The following is a 20,734-nucleotide window of genomic DNA, read 5'->3' on the forward strand; positions in this document are numbered from 1 at the left end:
GCCCTGGCAGTGCCAGATGCTGAGGTTTCCACATCTGTTGCTGTGACACCCTAGGAGTCTGTTTCCTGCTCTATTTCCTGGCCAGGAAACTGCTTCTGATTTCTGTGCCCACTTGTGTCCAGAGGAGCTTGGGTAGAATCCAAACCAGTTACACCCTCCTGCAGGCTACAAGGAGGTTCAATAAAAGAATGTTGGGGAACTGGAGAGATGGTTCAGTGGTCAAGAGCACTGGCTGCTCTTACAGAGGACCCGGGTTCAATTCCCAGAACATGGTGGCTAACAACCATCCTTAACTCCAGTTCCAGGGGATATAACACCCTCTTCTGAGCTCTGCAGGCATTGCACAACATGGGTGCACTTACATACATGTAGGCAATATACTCATGCACATAAAATAAAATTTAAAAGAAAAGAAAAAAAAGGAATGTTGATATGGGTAACCTTGGATACTAGTACTCTTTAGCTTTTTGCTTGTTTGTTAGTTTATTTGTTTGTTTGTTTGTTTGAAATGGGGTCCTCCTTTAGCCCCAGCTGGCCTGCAACTTGCTATGTAGACCAGGCTGGCCTTGATCTCACAGAGATCTGCCTCCCTTTGCCTCCCAAGTGTTAGAATTAAAGGTGTGCGCCACCACACTCACTCTAGCTAACTTTTAATCTCACCATCTCTGTGGCTCAGTTGCCTCTTTCATGTTTTGCAGCTGGGTAGCTTTCCCTCACTCTGCTCCTACAACTGCCTCTTGTCCATTTAATCCCCATCTGCGTCCCCTTCCATCTCCCTCTAAGCTCCCTACTCATTGTCCCTGCTGTCCCCTGGCCTTTCCCTATGGGGCCATTTCCTTTTCTGAAGGTGGCATTTTTCCCAGAGTTGGCCATCACCTGCCTCTGGGAGCACAAGGGGAAGGGAGAAAGGCCACATGGCGGAGGGGCAGCCAGGACTCCCAAATCTGAACTCTGCTGAGTAAGGCACATCCAGCAGACTCAGCAAGCCCATTCCAGATGCGAGACTCTTACCCCATAAGCATCAACAATGAGCTGGAGAACATTACTGGAATCAGCAGACAGGACTCCCACTGTGGTCCCTGGGATGAGTTCACTATAATTCTAGAAAGGAAGACAAAGATGTCCACATCACAGATAAGTGATGCCTTTTACCCCCATTGAATTACCTCTTACCCACCACCACAAACAACACACTCTTCCTAGTAGGTTAGAGGTTGGAGGAAAAGTCTAGAGGGAGGATTGTTAAGTACCTGGAGAATAAGAGGAACCATGGTTATTTCCTGGCCAGATCCCTGGCCAAAGGCTCCATGGCCTGGCTGCCTGGGACAGGTCCACCTACCACAAGGCCTACTCCAGGAAGTCCCAGAGGCATAATTACCTGGTAGAGATTGACTACATTCTCAGTCACTGCAAAGATCAAATTGATGTTTTTCTGAGATAGTTTCTCTGTCATCAGTCCTAGAGAGGGATAATCCTGGAAAAAAGGAGGAAGAGAAGGTTACTTGAGAAGTCTCAGATGAATTGCAGAATTCTAAGGCTTTGAACTTGTCTCATTTGTGATATGACCAAGACAGTGTGGGGCTTAAAGTTTTTCACCCAATGATCACAATGGTGTTGTGGTTTGGATATGGTTTAAGTGTGTCTGGTTGAAATTGAATCACCACTGTGAGATGTTAAGAAGGTGGAATCAGGCTGGAGAGATGACTCAGTAGTTAAGAGCACTGAATACTCTTGGAGAGGACCCAGGTTCAGTTCCCAGTACCCACATAGCGACTAACAACTGTCTGTAACTCCAGTTCCAGGGGATTTGATGCCCTCTCTGATCTCAATGGGCATTGAACAACGTGGGTACACTTACAAACATACAGGTAAATCACTCAAACACATAAAACAAAATAAAATAAAAAATTTTTAAAAGAGGGTAGAAACAACCTCACTCTATGGTATTTAGAGATAGATGCCTTGGGAAGAGAATAGGATTAGAGGTCATTACAGTGAAGCCCCATGATTGAATCCTGGTAGCTCTACAAGAAAGGGAAGAGAAGAACAGAAGCTCATACATGCATGTCCCTGACTTCTGCCACATGATGCTGAGTTTTGGGACTCAGCCAGCATAAAATTATTACTAGCTGTGGTCCCTCAATCTTGCACCTCCAAGACCAAGAGCCAAACTAAAGTCCTTTTCTTTATAACTTACCTAGTCTGTGGTATTGTATTATTAGCAACACAAAATGGAACAATTAATGAACAAGAAGGACAAAGTAACAGCACAAGCCTAGCTCTGAATCCTGGGCTGGTGGTATGTCAAAACCAAGCACCTGTCTTCCCACTCAGACTCAACACAGCTCCGTGGGTCCAGCACTAGGTCAGGCCTCACTACTTTGGAGTTACTAACAAATGTCTTAGTATTGATCTACTGATCCTCTATCACATGGCCTCAGCCTTTCTTTCTAACCACCACTTCCCTCGCTCCCTCTTCTACTCAGCACTGATCTAGTGCATATCTCCTGCAACCTGGAATGACCTTTGTCTTGGTAACCTTCCTCCTTCCTTAGGACCCAGCCCAAGCTCACCTCCTCCAGAAGGCCTTCTTGACCAACCCAGCTCCAAATGAGTTTTCCTCCTCTGGCTGCCTATAGCCTTTCACTGTATCACCTATCTAGCGTTCATGCAGTAAGTGCTATTAATAAAAATATAGGGAAACTGGAGAGATGGCTCAGTGGTTGAGTATTGGCTGCTCTTGCAGAGGACCTGGGTTCGATTCTTACCCCCCACGTGGTGCTAACAATTGTCCATAACTCCAGTTCTAGGGGATCCAGCACCCTCTTCTGACCTCCATGAACACTGCATGACATGGGTGTACTTACACACATGCAGGCAATATACTCATACACATAAAAGAAATAAAATGTAAATACATCCTGTCTCCTCAACAAAACCAAAACCCTCTAAGAGCAGAACCCAATAGGCTTTTCATCTCCCTCCGTGCCTTGTATAGACTACTGTTAGAGGTCTCAGACTCATCCTTTGCCTGGCAATGCTCAACTTGAATATAGTTGACACCAAGGAACTAGAGTGACTAGGGGGCAGCAGGTGAATTGTTAATATGAACATGGTATCCTAAACCTTACAGGGAGTTCATGAGGTCTCCAGCTCAGTTTCCTGACTCTAATCACCTTTAAGCAACAATATGGCTCCTCCATGGCTAAAAAATAAAGAGTGCAGGGCTGGTGAGATGGCTCGGTGGTTAAGAGCCCTGGCTGCTCTTGTAGAGGACCCGGGCTCAGCTCCTAACACCCACATGGCAGCTAACAACCATCTGTAACTCCAGTACCAGGGGATTCAATGCCCTTTTCTGACCTCCATGGGCATTTTATGACACAGATGCACTTACATACATGCAGGCAATACACTCATATACATAAAATAATAAAAAAAAGCATAAATAAAATATTTTTTTAAAAAAAATGAAGAGTGGGTTGGGGTATAGGCAGTACATTTGCCTAGCATACTGTGAGACCCTGGGTTCAGTCTCCAGCACTGAAAAACATAACAGGCATGGTGGTACACCCCTACTATCTCAGCATTCAGAAGGCTAAGGCAAGAGGATTGCAAGTTAAAAGCCAGACTTGGCTACATACATAATAAAGCCCTTTCTCAAAAAGACAAAACAGGCATAGTGGCACATTACTGTAACCCCAACACCTACTAGGCTATGGCGAGAGGACTAAGAATTACAAGCCAGTTTGGGCTGCATAGCAAGACCCTATCTTGAAAAATAAAATAAAAAAGAGAGGGAGGGAGGGAGGGGGGAGGGAGGGGAGGAGAGGGGAGAGAAGGGGAGGGGAGGGAGGAGGGAGGAAGACAAGGTAGGAAGAAAAACACAGGACTTCTCCCCATATGACCAAAATGCTATTATTCTAAATATTGGTACATTTGCCTTATGGCTTACAGCAATTTCTCCTATTTCAATTTAAACTCCTTCCCTCTTGTTTAACTGTCTATGGTTAATTAAAACACATAAAATAACTTTAAAGAGTCTTCTTACGTACCATCCTAAACCATCCACGAGTCTTCTTTCCTTCAAGTCAAATGACTCTGTACTCTTTAACCTTTCCTCACAGACCCTGCTCTCTGGGTTTTTCATTATCTTTGTCTCCCTGCTCCCCAATTTTTGCCCAGTAACTACATGTGAGCATGATTCTAAAAAGGAGCCCATCCACAGAGCAGGGAGGAAGGCTAGCTTTCCAGCTGAGCCTGGCCATATTGTTTGGGTCCACTTTAGACGCCATGATGCTGCTGCTGGTACTGATGACAGTGGAGCCAGAAGTAACACTGACCACAGTCAGGGCCATCTCTCCTAGTCATGCAGCTTGTACCATGGATAAGGGTGTCCTTCTGGGAGTCAGGCAGGAGTAGGCTGTAACTGAGCCCTGTATACTACCCAAATTCCCATCATAGTGAACAGGGACCACAGTGGTCCTAGACATCTCACCATCGTAGTGGAGGCAGCATAATGGTTGTCACTACCAACATGACACTGTCCATCATTTGGCTGGACAATGCCTGCCAGCCTTCCATCCAGCGCTATATGGGTCTTGGCATCAGTGGTAAACACTAACAAATGGGAGGCGTCATTCCTCCAGCCAATTTTTTCCTGTTTTAAAAAAAAGACAAAATAACTTCAGCTATGTCATTGGTAGGGAACAAAGACACCAGAACTTCCCTGACTTAAGATCTAGACAAGCCGTCTTAGCAAGGGACCTCCGTCTCAAGCCTTGGAACATAAGCTAGAGCTTTCTAATTCAGAGTTTTCACTTAGGAAAACTGCCCCACTGATTAGTTCATGAGACTGAATCACACATTCTTCAACTCCAAACATAATTCCTCCAGTGACAGTCATGCTGCCCATCCAGAAGCCCACATATATCCACAGAGCTGGTCTGGGCTTAGAAGAAAGTCCAGCTTAACATCTGAACACTTTGCTGAGGTCAAGTTAACCCAGGCTCAACTCTGAAATAAGTCCAGACAATGTGGGGAGATGCTCTCCCCAGGAAAGATCTGGGACTACTGTGGTGCAAACACATGTCAGCTCTGACCTCAGATATAAACAGAGGCTGCTGAGCAAAAGCAACTTATCATGCATACTGTACAAAGTCCTGCTTGGTTCCTTATCCCTTATCATACCAGAAATCCCCAGTGAACTGCTTCCTTCCCCATTTTAATCTGTGCCAACCACACATGGCACCCCTTGCCCTCCAGACTCACATCACAGACTGTAGCCTGCATGATGGCATCAAAGCCGCCCTCTGGGGCATCTCGGTTCCGTGACACACTCTGCTTCTTTACTTCCTCATTGAAACGGGTCACCTGGTCAGTCAGCGTCAGCACATGTTTGTAGCCAAACATGGGCAAACAGGCATTCTTCATACTGGGGAGGAATGAGAGATTAATTAAGCAGATGCTCAGGTAGAAAAGGTAGTATATGGTTAGGAGGTAAAGAGAGAGGGGCAAACATAGGCCCCGGCATGCTCAGGTCAGGTCTTTTTTTCCTTTTACTTTCTTGCAGTGCTGGGGATTGAATCCAAGGCTTTGCACATGCTAGACGATGTTCTACCATATAGCTAAACCTGCAGTCCCACAGAATCACAATTACTGAGACAGTTCTGACCCAAGCCCTTCAAATTATCTGAGGCATAATGACTATACCTCCAGCCATCCTGAAGGATAAGAAAGATGGCAATGAAACCAAACTGGATTGATGAAACCCTAACTCCTCGTTTACCAAGCATGGGACCTGACAGGCTTTCTAAACCAATGAGCATGGGGACATGATCATGCACATCTCATGAGAGTCATCATGAGCCTTCATAAAGCACTTATACCAGAATGAATTTTCAGCTGCTGTTGCTGTCGTCTTAATGATAAGACGACAGCAACAATAAAACAGGAGTTCATCATTTTACAGACCATGCCAGACAGGACCATTGCTGTCCCCAGACTAACAGTTCAATTAATAACTGATGCCTTTTCTAGAGAAGCACAAAGTGCAGACACAAGCTCAAAAACTGTACCATAGAACTTCAAAGTCTTGTCAAGCTAAGTAATCATCCTTTTAATTTACTTTTTTAAAATTGTGTGTCCGTGTGTATGTGTTGTGTGTGTGTGTGTGTGTGTGTGTGTGTGTGTGTGTGTTTGATTACAGATGCTTGCAGAAGCCAGAAGAGGGTGTTTAGATCCCCTGGAGCTGCAGTTAAAAGCAGCTGGTTGTGAGTCAAATGAAGTGGGTGCTGGGAACTGACCTCAGGTCCTCTGGAACAGCAGAAAGCTCTCAACCACTAGGGTATCTCTCGAGCCCCAGCAACCATTATTTTAAATTGCTATCATATATGGATTTATAGTCCACCAATTAAGTAGGCTATGCAGTAGCAGACTACTATGGTTTGGATGTAAGGTGTGGAGATGCGCCTCCATGGGCTCATGTGTTTGAACATTTAGCCCTTTTGGACATAGGACCTAGCTGGCAGAAACAGGGCCATAGGGGTGGGCTTGATGGTTCTAGCCTAGTTCTGATTCCAGCCATAGTGACATATAACAAAGAGTTGCCAATGCTCCTGCCACCATGGACCAAGCTGCTTCAGACTCCATGTCTTCCCTGCCATGAAGGACTATATGCCCTAGGCCATGAGCCAAAATAAACATCTTTTCCTTTAAGTTGCTTCTACCAAGTATTTGGTTACAGAAGAAACTTAACTAATACATAAATTAAACAGAGGCACAGGGCTGGAAATGTAGCTCAGTGGTAGCACATTTTCCTAACAAGCATAAGACCCTAAGTTCTATCCCCAGTATCCCCTACCTCCACCCCAAAGCTAAGCTGAATGACTCATGACTCTAATCTTAGCACTCCGGAGGCTGAGGGATTGAGAGTTTGAGGCTAGCCTAGTCTACATAACAAATCCTTATCTCAAAAAGAAAGAGGGTAAAGACAGGGAGAAGGAGGGGGGAGAGGAAGAGAGAACTTACCAATTTATACACTATTAAAGTGTTCAATAAAATGACTTGATTTCCTGCATTTTAACTGCAAAATGTGTGCTCTTGATGACTAGAATAATGACAACAGAATGGGTTCTTCTGAAATCATAACTCCTTGGTTTACTTTTCTAGTTGTCTCTCTACTTTTGATCCCACCTCCCCACCCCTTCCTCTTTCCTCCTATTCATTTGCGATGAAGCCACGAAGCTGATGCATTTTCTGTCTAGGACCTCAAGTACACTTCAACACTATTGCACAATTCTCCAGATCAGTAGTCAGGGAGACCAGGTTGGAAAACAGCTACTATCTGGCTAGAAAGCAGTCTACAAAACAACACCAGAGGGGCTGGAGAGGTAACTCATCAGTTAAGGGCACTTCCTGCAATTTCACTGGACCTTTACTGGGTTCCCAACACCCATGTCAGGTGGCTCACAACTGCCTGTAACTCCAGTTCCAGGGGATTCAACACCCTCTTCTAGTCTCCATGGACACCACATAAATATGTGCATATACATACATAAATTTTAAATTTTTTTAAATCTTAAAAAACAAAAACCCTAGGGCTAGAAATGGGAACAGGACTTGGACCTGCCTGGGACAAAGGGAAGGGGCATACTGGCTTCTGGAGAAAGGACTTACTTATAACAGGGGTTTTCAAGGGCCTCTGGTGGGGAGATGTACATATATGGTGATACAGGTTTGTCCACAAAGGCCCCAAAGCCAATCCGCAGGTTACTGGTAAGCTTACACATCTGGGAGGCCAATTTGGTACCCAGGTTCTGGATGCTTGACAGATCATCCTTCATGGAGTAAGACAGATCCATCAAGTAATAGATGTCCACAGGGTAATCCTCCACCTGCCGCACTTGTACTGAGAAAATCTTTGAATCATCTGGAAGGCAGAAAGATGTTAGTTTTTTTCTCCCCTTCTTCTCCTACAACTGAATAAATGAGTGGACAACAGTAGGGAATTAATAACTACTTGATCAAATCAAGCTTGAAAGCCTTTCTCCTCTCTTACAACTCTATTCCTCTTGCAGTCTCTTGAACCTCTCTTTCATTCTAACATTTTCCACCCTCTCTAAATCTCTATCCATGTGACCTTCTGGGTCCCCAAGGCCTACCATCCCAAGTCACAGAAGTTTTGTCAACTACTAAACTTCAGATTGTAAAAGATAGGAACTGCTAGGTGTGGTGATACAGGCCTGTAATCCCAGCACTCACAAGGTGGGGGAAAGAACAGCACTGCAAGTTTGAGGTCAGCCTGGGCTATGTAAGTTCCAGGCTGGCCAGAGCTTTCTCCAAAAATGATAATAATAGAGGCCAGAGGGGCTGAAGAGATGACTCAGTGGTTAAGAGCACTGACTGCTCTTACAAAGGACTCGGGTTCAGTTCCCAGCACCACCATGTAGCTAACAAGCACCCATAACTCCAGTTCCAGGGGATCTGATGCCTTCTTCTGACCTCCATGGGCACTGCACAATACAAGTGCACTTACACACATGCAGACAATACACTCATACATATAAAATAAAAATATTTCTTTTAAAAATAATAAAACATAATAATAAAGGTAAAAGACAGGTATTGTGTCCTATTCGTCCCTGAATCCCATAGATGCCTTGTGTATGGTAGGTCTTTCCTAATTCTTTATTGATTCAATTGCCAGAAAGTCAAAAGGCAATGCTTCAAAAAGTTTAGTCTAATCTTCTTCCCTCCTAGGTCTTTGTCCCTCCTTTCTCTGCTTCTGAACTGCACCATCCCCTTTGGAAAATGGGCTTAAAAACTGCTTCCTCATCCTTTATCTCACTTGCATCTTAACATGAAGCTATGAACTAGTTAGAACAGGCCAAAAGAAAGAAGGCAGCAGCAAGCATTTTCAAAAGAGCTAAGTAGCTGGTACATTGCCAAGTAGTTAGGACACGGTAGAATCAAGATTCAAACTCAGATCTTCTGACTCAAATTCTAACACCTCTTATTTTCTTCTATTCTCCTGCCTATAAGTCACACATACACACACACACACACACACACACACACACACACACACACCCCACACACATTCTTCTCTTCCCACCAATTCATATTCTGTGCCGACCCTCCTCTAAGATTTCCTGCTCATACCCTCACTTTATGTCCCACACCCACTTGTCCCAAGTGTCTCCCAAAGATAATCCCAGTGCCTACCTGGCCGTAGTCGAAGGGCAATCCTCTGGGGACTGACTTGAGTAACCTGGGAACTGTCTCCGGAGCCCTTATTGCTGAGTGGTCTGGCCTCCAGGACCTGGGCCTCACTGACTGGGAACTCGATGGACTCTGGGGCACAGTTATCCTTCAGCAGATTCTCCTTCAGGTTACAGCGGGCTGAGCCCAGGGGCAGGGCCTATAAGACAGGAACCCAAGGGGTAGGCCTGTAATCAAAGCTAGGATGGCTATGTCTCCTGCAGGACCAGCAAGTTCAGAACAGGTGTGGTCCTTCCTAGGCTAATCCCTAGGAACATGTTCAGGAAGGGCAAACAAGTATCAGATAGACTAAGTGCCTGTTTATGGATTGGCAGCCAGAAAGAGGGCATGTGCAGTAAGATACCTACTGGCCCAATGATTTACAAACTGTGAAGTATAATTCATCTGTGGCTTTCAAAATCAAGTTTACTCACAATTGAATAGAATAGAAAATACACATATAAACAATAAAAGTGGGCTAGAGAGATGGCTCAGCAGTTAAGAGCACTGATTGCTCTTACAGTGGACCAGGGTTTGATTCCCAGCACCCACATAGCAACTAAAAACTGTCTGTAACTCCAGTTCCAGGAGAATCAATGCCCTCTTCTGACCTCCTCGGGCATTGCATGACATGGGTGCACTTACACACATGCAGGCAATACACTCATACACATTAATAATAATAATAAAAAAAAGTTTAAACAATGAAAGTGAAATGTTATTTTGAGAAACTTTTATTTGAAGATGGGGGAGGGGGTATAACACACATAATGAATAATGAGTAATGATATACAAAGTATTTCTGGGGCTTGTTTTTTGTTTTTTGTTTTGGGTTTTTGTTTTTGTTTTTGGGGGATCTTTTTGAGACAGGGTCTCCCTGTAGCTCCAGCTGGCCTGGAACTCGCTATATAGAGCAGGCTAGCCTCAAACTCACAGAGATCTGCCTGCCTCTGCCTCCCAAGTGCTGGGATTAAAGACATGTGCCACCACACCCGACTACACAAAGTATTTCTGTAGATTAAAACAGGTTAGAGCTGCTGTCCCAGATACTGGCTACGTTATAAGGTCCATGACTGTGTGTTTCCTGTTTGCTCTCTGTTCCTAGGACTTAACCCAGGGTTTTAGACAAAGGTGACAGGGGAAAGACAGCATGAGGAGACAATGTAGGATAAAGGGTAAGAGCAAATGAATGAGCTTGTGGAGACTAAATCTCAACTACTGACTACCTCAGTACCAGTGTCAGTCAACTCTCCAAGCCCAGTTCTTTCATGTAACATGAGGATTAAAAGCCCTCCTTTAATATGAACAGCAATCAAAATCAGAGGCAGAAGGGAGAATGATGGTTACCAGGGGTTGGGGAGAAGGAGGAAGGAAGAGCTGTGTAATGGGTACAGAGTTTTAGTTTTGCATATTGAAAAGTATTATGGAGATGGGTAATAGGGGTGGTTTACATCATCAATAGATTTAATATAATACAACTGTACACTTAAAAATGGTCAAGATGACCAGGTGAGGTGGCACACCCCTTTAATCCCAGCACTTGGGAGGCAGAGGCAGGCAGATCTCTGTGTGTAAAATAGAGGCCAGTCTGATCTACATAGCAAGTTCTAGGCCAGCTGGGGTTACAGGGAGAACCAGTCTCAAAAAGACAAAATTTTTAAAAGGTAAAGACAGGACTAGATATGGCTCAATTGGTAAAGTGTTGCCTCCACAAACTTGAGAACCTTAGTTCAAATTTGAGCACCCACATAGAAAAATGGGGTGTGGTAGCACATGCCTATAATCTCAGAGTTTGGGAGGCAGAGACAAGAGAATCCCTAGGACTTGCTAGCCAGCCAGTTTAGCCAAATCGGTAAGCTCCAGGTTCAGTGTAAGATCCTGTCTCAAAAAAATAAAGCAGTACACTATATGGTGGCTCATGCCTTTAATCCCAGCACTCAGGAGGCAGAGGCAGGTGGATCTCTATGAGATTGAGGCCAGCCTGGTCTACATAGTGAGTTTCAGGCAGGCTGGGGCAAGGGAGACCCTGTCAAAAAATAAAATAAAATAAAATAAAATAAAATAAAATAAAGCAGAGGGATATCGAGGAAGACACAGAATCTCTAGCTTCCAAACACGCATACACAAACATGAACACACACACACACACACACACACACACACACAAAATGAAGATGGAAAATTCTGTTATATGTGTTCTATCACAACAAAAAATTACTTTAAAGAAATGAATAATAATAATAATAAAACCCCTCCCTTGTATAGATGTCATGTGGGGCTAAATAAGATGATGCATGCAGTAAGTGCTCACTAAAACTTAGCTATAATTATGAGGTGTTGATAGGTAGTTCCTGAATAAATTATGAATAAACTCCACAAGCTTGAGGAGACAGCATGAGGACAGGCTACTGACTGGAGCCTACCCTACCACCTTCTACCTTCACTCCGGACAAAAAACACGCCAACATGCATTCCCTCACCCTCTGGGACTCTCTATGCAAGAATTAAGTGGGGACGCACTGTCCTAGGAAGAATACCAAAATCAAGAAATAGGCCTTAAAGCATGGTGGGCACTAGCTAGCCATGTGACTTCATAAAAGTCACTCTGAGCCTTAGTTTCCAGACTTTTTTGAAGGGGGTAGGCAATGCTAAAGAACATAATGTTTTCAGTCCTGTCTTATTGACACTCAGCAAATTTAACCAGCATTGCATGGGCACATGTCCACCTGGCACCTGCCAGGTTGAGGCAACTGATGGGAAAGCTAGAACACGCCTACCTGGACCTATTTCCCAGTGTATAGTTCTTCAGATTCTCCTATCCATCCTCTTCCAAAAATCACCTTGAAAAAAAAACCCTAGAGACTGGAGAGAGGGCTCAGCAGTTAAGAGCATTGACTGCTCTTGCAGAGGACCCAGGTTTAGTTCCCAGCATCTACATCGGGGCTAACAGTCATCCTTGACTGTAGTTCCAGGGGAATCCGACATCCTCTTCTGATGTCCTCAGGCACTGCAGGACGTGGGTGCACTCAAAACATGCAGGCAATACACTCAGACACATAAAATTAAAAAAATAAAATATCTTTTTAAAAATATATCAATCTCCCGGAACAACTGCCATTAACATTTACTGAACACGAGCATTTACTGTATGTAGGCACAGTTATGGGCACTTTACGAGAGTTTTTGCAATGCTCCTGACAAGTGAGAAACCTAAGGAGGTTTCACAAATGAGCAATCAATCTTCTAGGTAAGAAATCTGAGGCTTAGAGAAGTTAAGTAACCTGTCCAAAGTTGCAGAACTCAGACGTGACACAACAAAGATGCCAACTAAATTCTCTCAGAAGTATCCTTACAAGGTTTTACTACATTCTGTAGAGAATGCAATAAAAGGCAGCAAAGTTGGTTGGGAGGGATGGTCCTAGGAAAAAAAAACAGAACAGAGAATGCCCCAGGTAGAGAACATGAAATGAAAAATGGGGATGTGAGAAGTGTGGGAAAAGACGGGTCCTTCCTCTTCAGCTGTACATATCTTGGTCCCCATAATGTCTATAGAGAGACTGTTCCACGGGGAGCTGCTCATCCTCTAAAGCTCTGATGAGGTGAAGGCCTGGCCCAGTGTGGATGGAGACATGAACAGCAGCACAAGGACATACACGCACCTATCCCCACACACACACCCATTCCCCCACACACACCTATTACACAATCATCCCCACATCTGGCTCAAGCAAAAAGGGAAAGGGGATTCCAGAAGCCAGTGGTTTCCTTCCTTCTCTCTCAGCTTCTCCTATATGAGACGGAGAAATGGCCTCCAGTGTAAAACCAGTGCAGAACACTTAACCTTTTTGGCTACAAATGTCTCAACACAAACCCTACAGGACTCTAAAAGAATTAAATCTCCATGCTGACACCTGACTGCAGTGGGACAGAATAGCCATGGGGAGAACTTAACTTCTGGGCAGGACAAGTTTTGTGCCCAGCCATCCCTGGTCTCTTTGTGGCCATCTCTCCCAGAAAGCATTCCCTTCCTGTCTCAAAAAAAAAAATTTAAGAACCTTATCTCTGATTCCAGCTGCCCACCTAGCCTGGAGAAAACCTTCCCCAAAAGGCAATTACTGGATCACCAAGATGCCAGGAGAACTGAGCCTTTCCCGAACAAGACAGAGGATGATGGAAGGGACTGGAAGAGGGAAACCAGGGAGCTGCAGGAGAAGAACAAGCCACCAAGTATCTTCAGGCTCAGAGAAGGGAGAGGATGCTTCTGTGGGGGTTTCCTCACTCCCACTTTCTAAATTTATAGCCTTGATTAGAAAAATAAATACTGGGGAAAAAAGGAGGGCTCCGTCCCTCCTTTCGTGGTCGCTGACATCAGAGGTCAAACAGTTAACAGGCTTGCTCATCAGCCCAGCTCTGCCTGAGAGCCTCCTGTCCTGGGAAGATACCAAGATACCAAAGCAATGTTCTCAACACCCTGGGCCACATTCCCCTTCTGTATAACTCTGGCCAAGATAGCAGAAGGAATGTTTCCAGGTTACTCAGAGAGAAAACTAGAAAGGGGGTAGATATTAAAGTTCTAGTTCCCAGCAAAACCGGATGTTACACACACACACACACACACACACACACAAGGGCACAAATAACCAAACCCCAGGGGAAGATCCCCCACAGAGATGGGAGGCTCCGGGCTGTGAGTTGTATGAGCTGGTAGATCATCTTCCCCCATATCAGGAGAGTGACACAGGCTGTTAGTCTCAGCCCATTATTCCTGTTTTGGAAACTGGGTAAAGTACAGCACGAACAATTGTTACTGAGCTACATATCTCACAGGGTTGGGCAGGACCTAAAATAAGACTGAAATGATTTCAAAATACAAAGTCTCAATATGAGTCAAATAGACTCAAATACTTCTGGGTATGGTCTAAGCAAGTAAAAAGTAAATCAAAGAGTCCTTTCTACAATTACCATTCCAAAGACTGTGGTTACTACATACCTTTCCTTGGAGGAAGGCTAGGGGAAGGAAGCATGCCTTTGAACTTTTCTTTTTTCAGCACTGGAGATGGACTTGCACATGTGAGGCAAGTGCACTACCACAGAGCTATCTCCCCAGTCCCAAATAAATTAACACTGTTGTTTAACTGGCTCATTTAGTAAAGCTAAGAAATGACTTGTACACAGAGGTATGAAGGGGTGAAGAAAAGAAAGAAGGGGAAAGAGGCATTTTAGTTTATAGCTGTTTGTATTCACTCTACTCAAGTACACTTTTTTTGAGATAGGGATGTCATTTAGCCCAGACTGGCCTTAAACTGCTGTGTGGTGACGGATGATCTTGAATTTCTGCATGTGTGTGCGTCTGTGCATTTGTGTGTGTATGTGTGTGCACAGAAGCGCCCATGCAGGTGTCTTCCTCTATCACTCTCTACATTATTTTTGGGGGGGTCTTTTTGAGACAGGGTCTCTCTATAACCTGAGCTGTCCTGGAACTCACTATGTAGACCAAGCTGGCCTTGAACTCACAGAGATCCACCTGCCTCTGCCTCCTGAGTGCTGGGACTACAGGCGTGCGCCATCACGCCTGGCCTCTACATTATTTTTTAAGACGGGGTCTCTCAACGAACCTCAAGCTTACCATTTCAGCCAGCAAGCCTTTAGGATTCACCTGTCTCTACTCTCCAACACTAGGATTAAAGTTACATGTAGCCATGTCCAGCTTTTAAGTGCTGGGGATTTGAACTCTGATTCCTTGCTTTCATAGAAGATGCTCCTATCTACTGAGCCATCTCCTCAGCCCAACCTTGAACTTCAGATCCTCCTTCCTCTAACTCCTGAGGGTTAGGGTTAAAGGTGTACCCCCACCATGCCCAGTTTATGCAGCACTGGAGATTGAACCCACAGCTTCATGCATGCTAAGCAAGCACTCTATCAACTGAGCTACATCCCAAGTCACTATTATACATTTTTGTTGACTTTTTTTTTTTTTTACAATAACAGTTGGGATAAAACCCTCAAAAGGGACATCTATGTTCCAGAATAAAAGTAGAAAGAAATTGTAGCAGAAACGTGATAACAAAGTTCCAATAATCACAAGAGGACCTGTAAAGAGCAGCCTGACTTTCCCCTGCAGACACAGAGAAAATGAGAAAGAAGTCCCATTAGAATCTTCCTCTACTTGCTGGACCCAAATCCCATTCTTCCCCCTTTTATTCTGATGTCAGACTGTGGACGGGTCTACCTTCCAATGTGTGCTCAGGCTTGTATACCAATTCCAAGCATTTCTTCCCACCATAGAGTTGCCAAATTTAGAAAATATTCTGGGCATACCAAGACAAGAAATTATTTGCCATTTAATCCAACTTTAATTCAATATTTTGAATTTATCTGGCAACTTTAATTCTACTTCCACGTACCTTGACCAATACCAGCCTCTGCCAGTAGCAATGTAGCAATGTTTATCCAACTTACTATCATAACAACCTGCTCTGATGCAATAGGTCCAGGATCTACCCTCAGAGCCTTTATATTTATGATTTATTTTATGTGTATGTGTATATGTGTGTGCTCACTTGTCTGTATGTACACCATGTGTGTACAGGTATCTGTAGACTCCAGAAAAGGGTGTCAAATTCCTGGAACTAGAGTTATAGGTAGTTGTGAACCCCCCCAGTGTAGATGCTGGGAACCAAACCTAGGTCCTCTGGAAGAGCGCAAGTACTCTTGTCTGCTGAGCCATCTCTCTAACCCCAAGCAAGCCTTTATTTTTAACAAGCATTTCAGGCAATTCTCACCACCACGTGATTTTAGAAAGTTCTAGGCTCCAGCTTGGCACCACTTAGGTCCAGACTACAGTACAGGTTCAATCTCTGTGTGAAAGCTGACATCTTTGCTAGGTGTACAGATCAGAGATACCACATTACCTCAACCCACGTTATCTAACTATGCATCTAACTCTCCAAGAACACGCCCCATGCAGATGGGCCCAAAACACCCAACTCATGCACATTGGCTATGTTTTCCTATTACCCACCCAAGTGCTCGCTGTACACACCCAAGAGCTGCTGTCCTCTAAGGACCACAAGCTGAGCCCAACCAGTTGTTTTCAGAGGCACTGCCAGTGTTGCCAGAAACAGTCAAGACAAAGGAGACAGAGAGCTGAGCAGCAAACCCAGCCTCACCTTTGGTTGTTTTAAGCCAAAGACCAAGGTAATTCCAAAAGTTAAACTCGGCCTGAGCAAGGGAAGCCCTGCTCCTTCCGTTAAAAGGTTAACAGCCATGTTCCAGTTACAGTCCAGGATTCCTCTCCCTGGTTGACACATTCTGCCCCACACTGGCTCCGTCCCCTCTCTCTCGCCCTCCCTCTTGCTTAGTGATGAGCACTGTGGTCATTCACTATATTATATTATTGGAGACTATCTCCCTGGGCTTTCTACCTCCCCTTATTAGTTTCCCTTGGTCCTAGTTGCCACCCATTTCCTGACTCCATCTTATCTCTAGTCCTGCCACAAGCTTTGATCCTTCCTAGTATACACTTCTCTCTCTGCCTTCTCAGTCTGCCCCAGAGGACCAGATTCACCATAGTGACCCGTAAATATTCCACATTTGAATCTAGTCACATGAAATTCTGGTCACGTGGGCTAAAGAAGGGCTGTGGCTGGTCAGACCTGAGCTCTAGCTAGTCCCTATCAGATCCAGATGGGTACAAAATGGAAGAAGGACAGCATGGACCTGGACACCCCTCCAGGACAGACTCTCCAGGAAGTTTCCTTTTTCCCCCAAGATAATCTGGGCCAGAGCAGCCTTGTCTTTATTCTGACTTTGGGTTGAAAAAGAGAGAAGGAGGCGAAAACCTCCTTTGAGTGCCACTAAGCCTTACATCCAGGGCTCCCTCCCCCTCTGCTCCAGCCAGCTTCAGGCCATCAGTCCAAACAAGACACCTTTGGCATCCTTCTATAATTATTATAAAACTGCAACTTCCTTAGAAAAGAAGCTTAACAAAACCACGATGGTGACCAAAGGCAGGAGGATATAACAAATGAAAAGAAGAAGCCACACCACCCTTGAGCCTCCAGAGGGGAGGGGCACCTGCGGGGGTGGAGGAGAAGGGCTCACCCTCCTCCAGCCCCAGGGAACATTTCATGAGCTAAAAGAAGTCAATCTGGCCCAGATGTTGGACAGCTGCCTCTGGAAGCAGTCCCCCTTGCTGAACAGCACAGAGGCCAATGCTGCATGTTGAGCTGGCCTCTGATGCTCTGGCAACCCCCCTCCAGGGGATAAACATGGCCTCCTGCTCCCATCCTCCTCAGCCTGCCCAGGAGTTTGCCTTTTTAGGAAACTCAGCATATCCGGAAGAGAAGCAGACAGAGCGAGTGAGGGGCTGGAATAGTCAAGGAGCTCTACAGAACAGGGGTGTGTCACCCTGCCAAGTGGCTGCCTCTGGTGTCTGAGGAGCAGCAAGACCTGAAGCTCAGGTAACCACCTGCTAAGGATTAGTGACTCACACTCCCACTGTAACCACTGGAGATGTCCTCAGCCAAATTCACCCCCTACATCCCCCACCAGCCCTTGCCAGCTCCAAATTCCCAGCCCAGCCACAAACATAGCCATTCCCTCAGACACACTCATTCCCTAGGGCCCCAGACACAACAAACCCTCTGCCTAGACACAGCTAACCCTTTCCGGTCACCCTCCAGTCCTCACCAATAGGCTAGACTCTTTGCCCCCACTGACACCTCAGAGAGGGAAGGAAGGAAAAAAAGAAGCCTCATCATCAGAGAGAAGGGAGGAAAACAGATCTCTAACTAAACACACACATACACACAGCACCCACATGGGAGCTAACAACTGTCTGTAACTCCAGTCCCAGTGGATCCGACAGCCTCTTCTGACCTCCGGGGGCATTGCAGAAGCTTCCCCTTCTGTCTTTTTTTAAATTCTGAGGAAAAAGCCAGCACCTTCTCCATACCTAGCATCCCTCCCACCTCTCATTTTGAGACCTGAAACCCTTCTTGCCTGGGATGTTCAAGCCCAACATAAAGCAAACTGTAGAGGTCAGCAGTGGTCACAGCAAGGTCAGACACCCAATCAAACTGGTGGGTGGTGATAGGGGGAAACCTGTGTAAATCATTACCAGCAACACCCCTGTGACAGCTGTGTACCACCCATCCAGTGGTAACCCCATGTGCCTGTTCCTACACAAAAACATCTAAATCTAAGGAAAGAAAGTGTGAACTGAAGTTTATAGAAAAACAGCCATGCTTGTGGTAAACACTCTACAAGGCCGACCGAATGTTACAGGTTAGGAGCCAAATTATATCAGGCTGGATTAGCCCCCTAGCCATTTATTGCCCACCTCTGGGTTTGACCTAACATCCTCATGACTATCAGGTAAAATTCTTTTTAGAATGTACTAACCGACTCCTAGCTTCCACCAACCCAAAGGCAAAGAATGTGACCAGATATCTGAAGTCTATAGCAGAGACTTCCTCGCTTGTTGTAACTCACCTTACCTGGTTTCCACCAATGTATTAAAAAAAAAAAACTCGATTTATAGGAGCTGGAGAGATGGCTCAGGGGTTAAGAACACTGGTTGTTCTTGCAGAAGACCCAGGTTCAAATCCCAGCACCCACATGGCAGCTAACAACTTCCTGTAACTCCAGTCCCAGGGGATCTGACAGCCTCTTCTGACCTCTGCAGCCACTGCACGACATGGGTGCACTTATCTATATGCAGGCAATACACGTATATACATAAAATAAAAATAAATAAAATTTTTTAAAAACCTCGATTTATGACTTTGTTCTGTTAGTACAAAAATTTCATTAAATTGTTTATCATGTTGGAACACAGTATTTGGAGTAAACTGATTCTGTTCCTGAGCCAACATCACTCATATCTGGCTCCAGAATAAACTACCTCTTAGTCCCTTTGAGGTAACAGCTATGGTTTTTGAATCAACAAAGATATGGTATAGGCTCCTTACCTCATCTGAGCACCAGGCACACACAGGACTCACAGCCAGACACTGCTGGCAGGAGCTCACGCCTCGGGTTGTACATATGTTGGACCCTGCAACAGAGGGACAAAGGCATGAACGCCGATTTGACTTAGGGAAGTAACCATCCTGCCCCATTCTCCCAACTTTCCCAAATAAAAGCACTAGCTACTCTTGCAGAGGACCCGGGTTCTGTTCCCAGCACCCACATGGCTGCTAACAACTGTTCATTACTCCAGTTCCAGGGAATCCAATGCCCTCTTTTGGCTTCTGTGGGCATTGTACAACATGAGTGCACCTACATACAAGCAGGCAAAACACTCATAACACACAAAAAATAAAAATAGTAAATAAAATAAAAATATTTTTTTAAAAAATGAAGATGGGGAGAAACTCATCGCCATCATCAATTGATGAAGCCACAGTGACAGTAGCTGATAGGACTGAGCCACAGACCCAAGTGTCATATCATGACTGACAGAAAGGCTTAATTAAGGCTAGGTTTTATACCTACATTGTACAAATGAAAATCTGAAGCCCAGAGTAATGGCCACATGCTTTCTCAATCATTCTAATTACAGTCACAGAGACTCGAAGGCCCAGGTGCACTAACAGTAACACCTAAACACTGTGGAAGGCAGGGTAACTTTAATGGCAGTGTTCCACTGGCCTCTCAGGAGAAAGAAGTCTTCTAAAAATGTCTTAAGCTTTCCAATACATCTGTCTTGGAGTCCAAGCATACAACGCTCCAGAAAACTACAGAAAGATTAGGAAAGGAAATGGAAAACATGGAATTTCAGAGTTGGAAGCAAGGCCTGGGTCTCAATGCTAAGTGCTCTCCCTACTAGCCATGCTGTGGCCTTGAGCAACTTGCCTCTCTCTAGGAACTGATTGATCTACCTCACAAAATTTTTGCAAGAATTCAATGAGCCAAGAGGTACATTTAAACATGCCACTCAGACATGAATAGTCCTCATGTTGACAAAAGGCAGAGGAAAGGCTGAGGTAAGGAACATGGATGACCACAGGGACCAAAAAGCAAACACCAGGCAACTGCTTGTATAGACGCCTCGATCCTCCGTGCTCCCCAACCCAGCGTCCCTGGTCCTAGACAAGTAAAACCTCTTCTGCCTACAGGGCCTCAGGGGGCAAAAGAAAGAAGATCCATTCCTCCCCTGCAACTCTAGTTACCCTGACAGTGCTCTTATCCAACTTTCTGAAGAGCTTCCCTTGCACACAGCCATTATTTTAAGTCATCTTACTTATTGAGGTGTTTTCCCAATATGCCCCAAACTTGTCATCTTATCAAATGTCTATTTTATTATGACCCAAATATCTGAGAAATACACTGAGAAAATGAGCTGTCATGGTTAGAGAGTATCTGTAATTTTGTCTTTTGTTAAGATTTTTTACAACTTTGTAAGAGTAGAGGGTAACTTGTAAAAAAAAATTGGTAATACAAATTTATATTTGATGAGAAAAATAAATAA

The 20,734-nt window shown here is 44.8% G+C and overlaps 1 protein-coding gene across 2 annotated transcripts in view; it reads right to left on the reverse strand.

Annotated features, from left to right (window-relative positions):
• Positions 1–20,734, reverse strand: part of Itgb3 (integrin subunit beta 3) — a 60,382-nt gene that overhangs the window by 23,140 nt on the left and 16,508 nt on the right. For both annotated transcript variants that reach the window (XM_008821887.3, XM_029558080.1), the window contains exons 2-8: positions 19,233–19,318; positions 9,223–9,418; positions 7,675–7,927; positions 5,269–5,431; positions 4,496–4,657; positions 1,379–1,474; positions 1,012–1,101 (exon numbers count right to left, since the gene is read on the reverse strand). In XM_008821887.3, coding sequence (XP_008820109.1) covers positions 1,012–1,101; positions 1,379–1,474; positions 4,496–4,657; positions 5,269–5,431; positions 7,675–7,927; positions 9,223–9,418; positions 19,233–19,318 — 1,046 coding nt within the window. The remainder of the gene's footprint in view (positions 1–1,011; positions 1,102–1,378; positions 1,475–4,495; positions 4,658–5,268; positions 5,432–7,674; positions 7,928–9,222; positions 9,419–19,232; positions 19,319–20,734) is intronic.

The sequence above is a fragment of the Nannospalax galili genome, unplaced genomic scaffold (assembly GCF_000622305.1).
Source record: "Nannospalax galili isolate Female #2095 unplaced genomic scaffold, S.galili_v1.0 scaffold1128, whole genome shotgun sequence".
Taxonomy (NCBI): Eukaryota; Metazoa; Chordata; class Mammalia; order Rodentia; family Spalacidae; genus Nannospalax; species Nannospalax galili.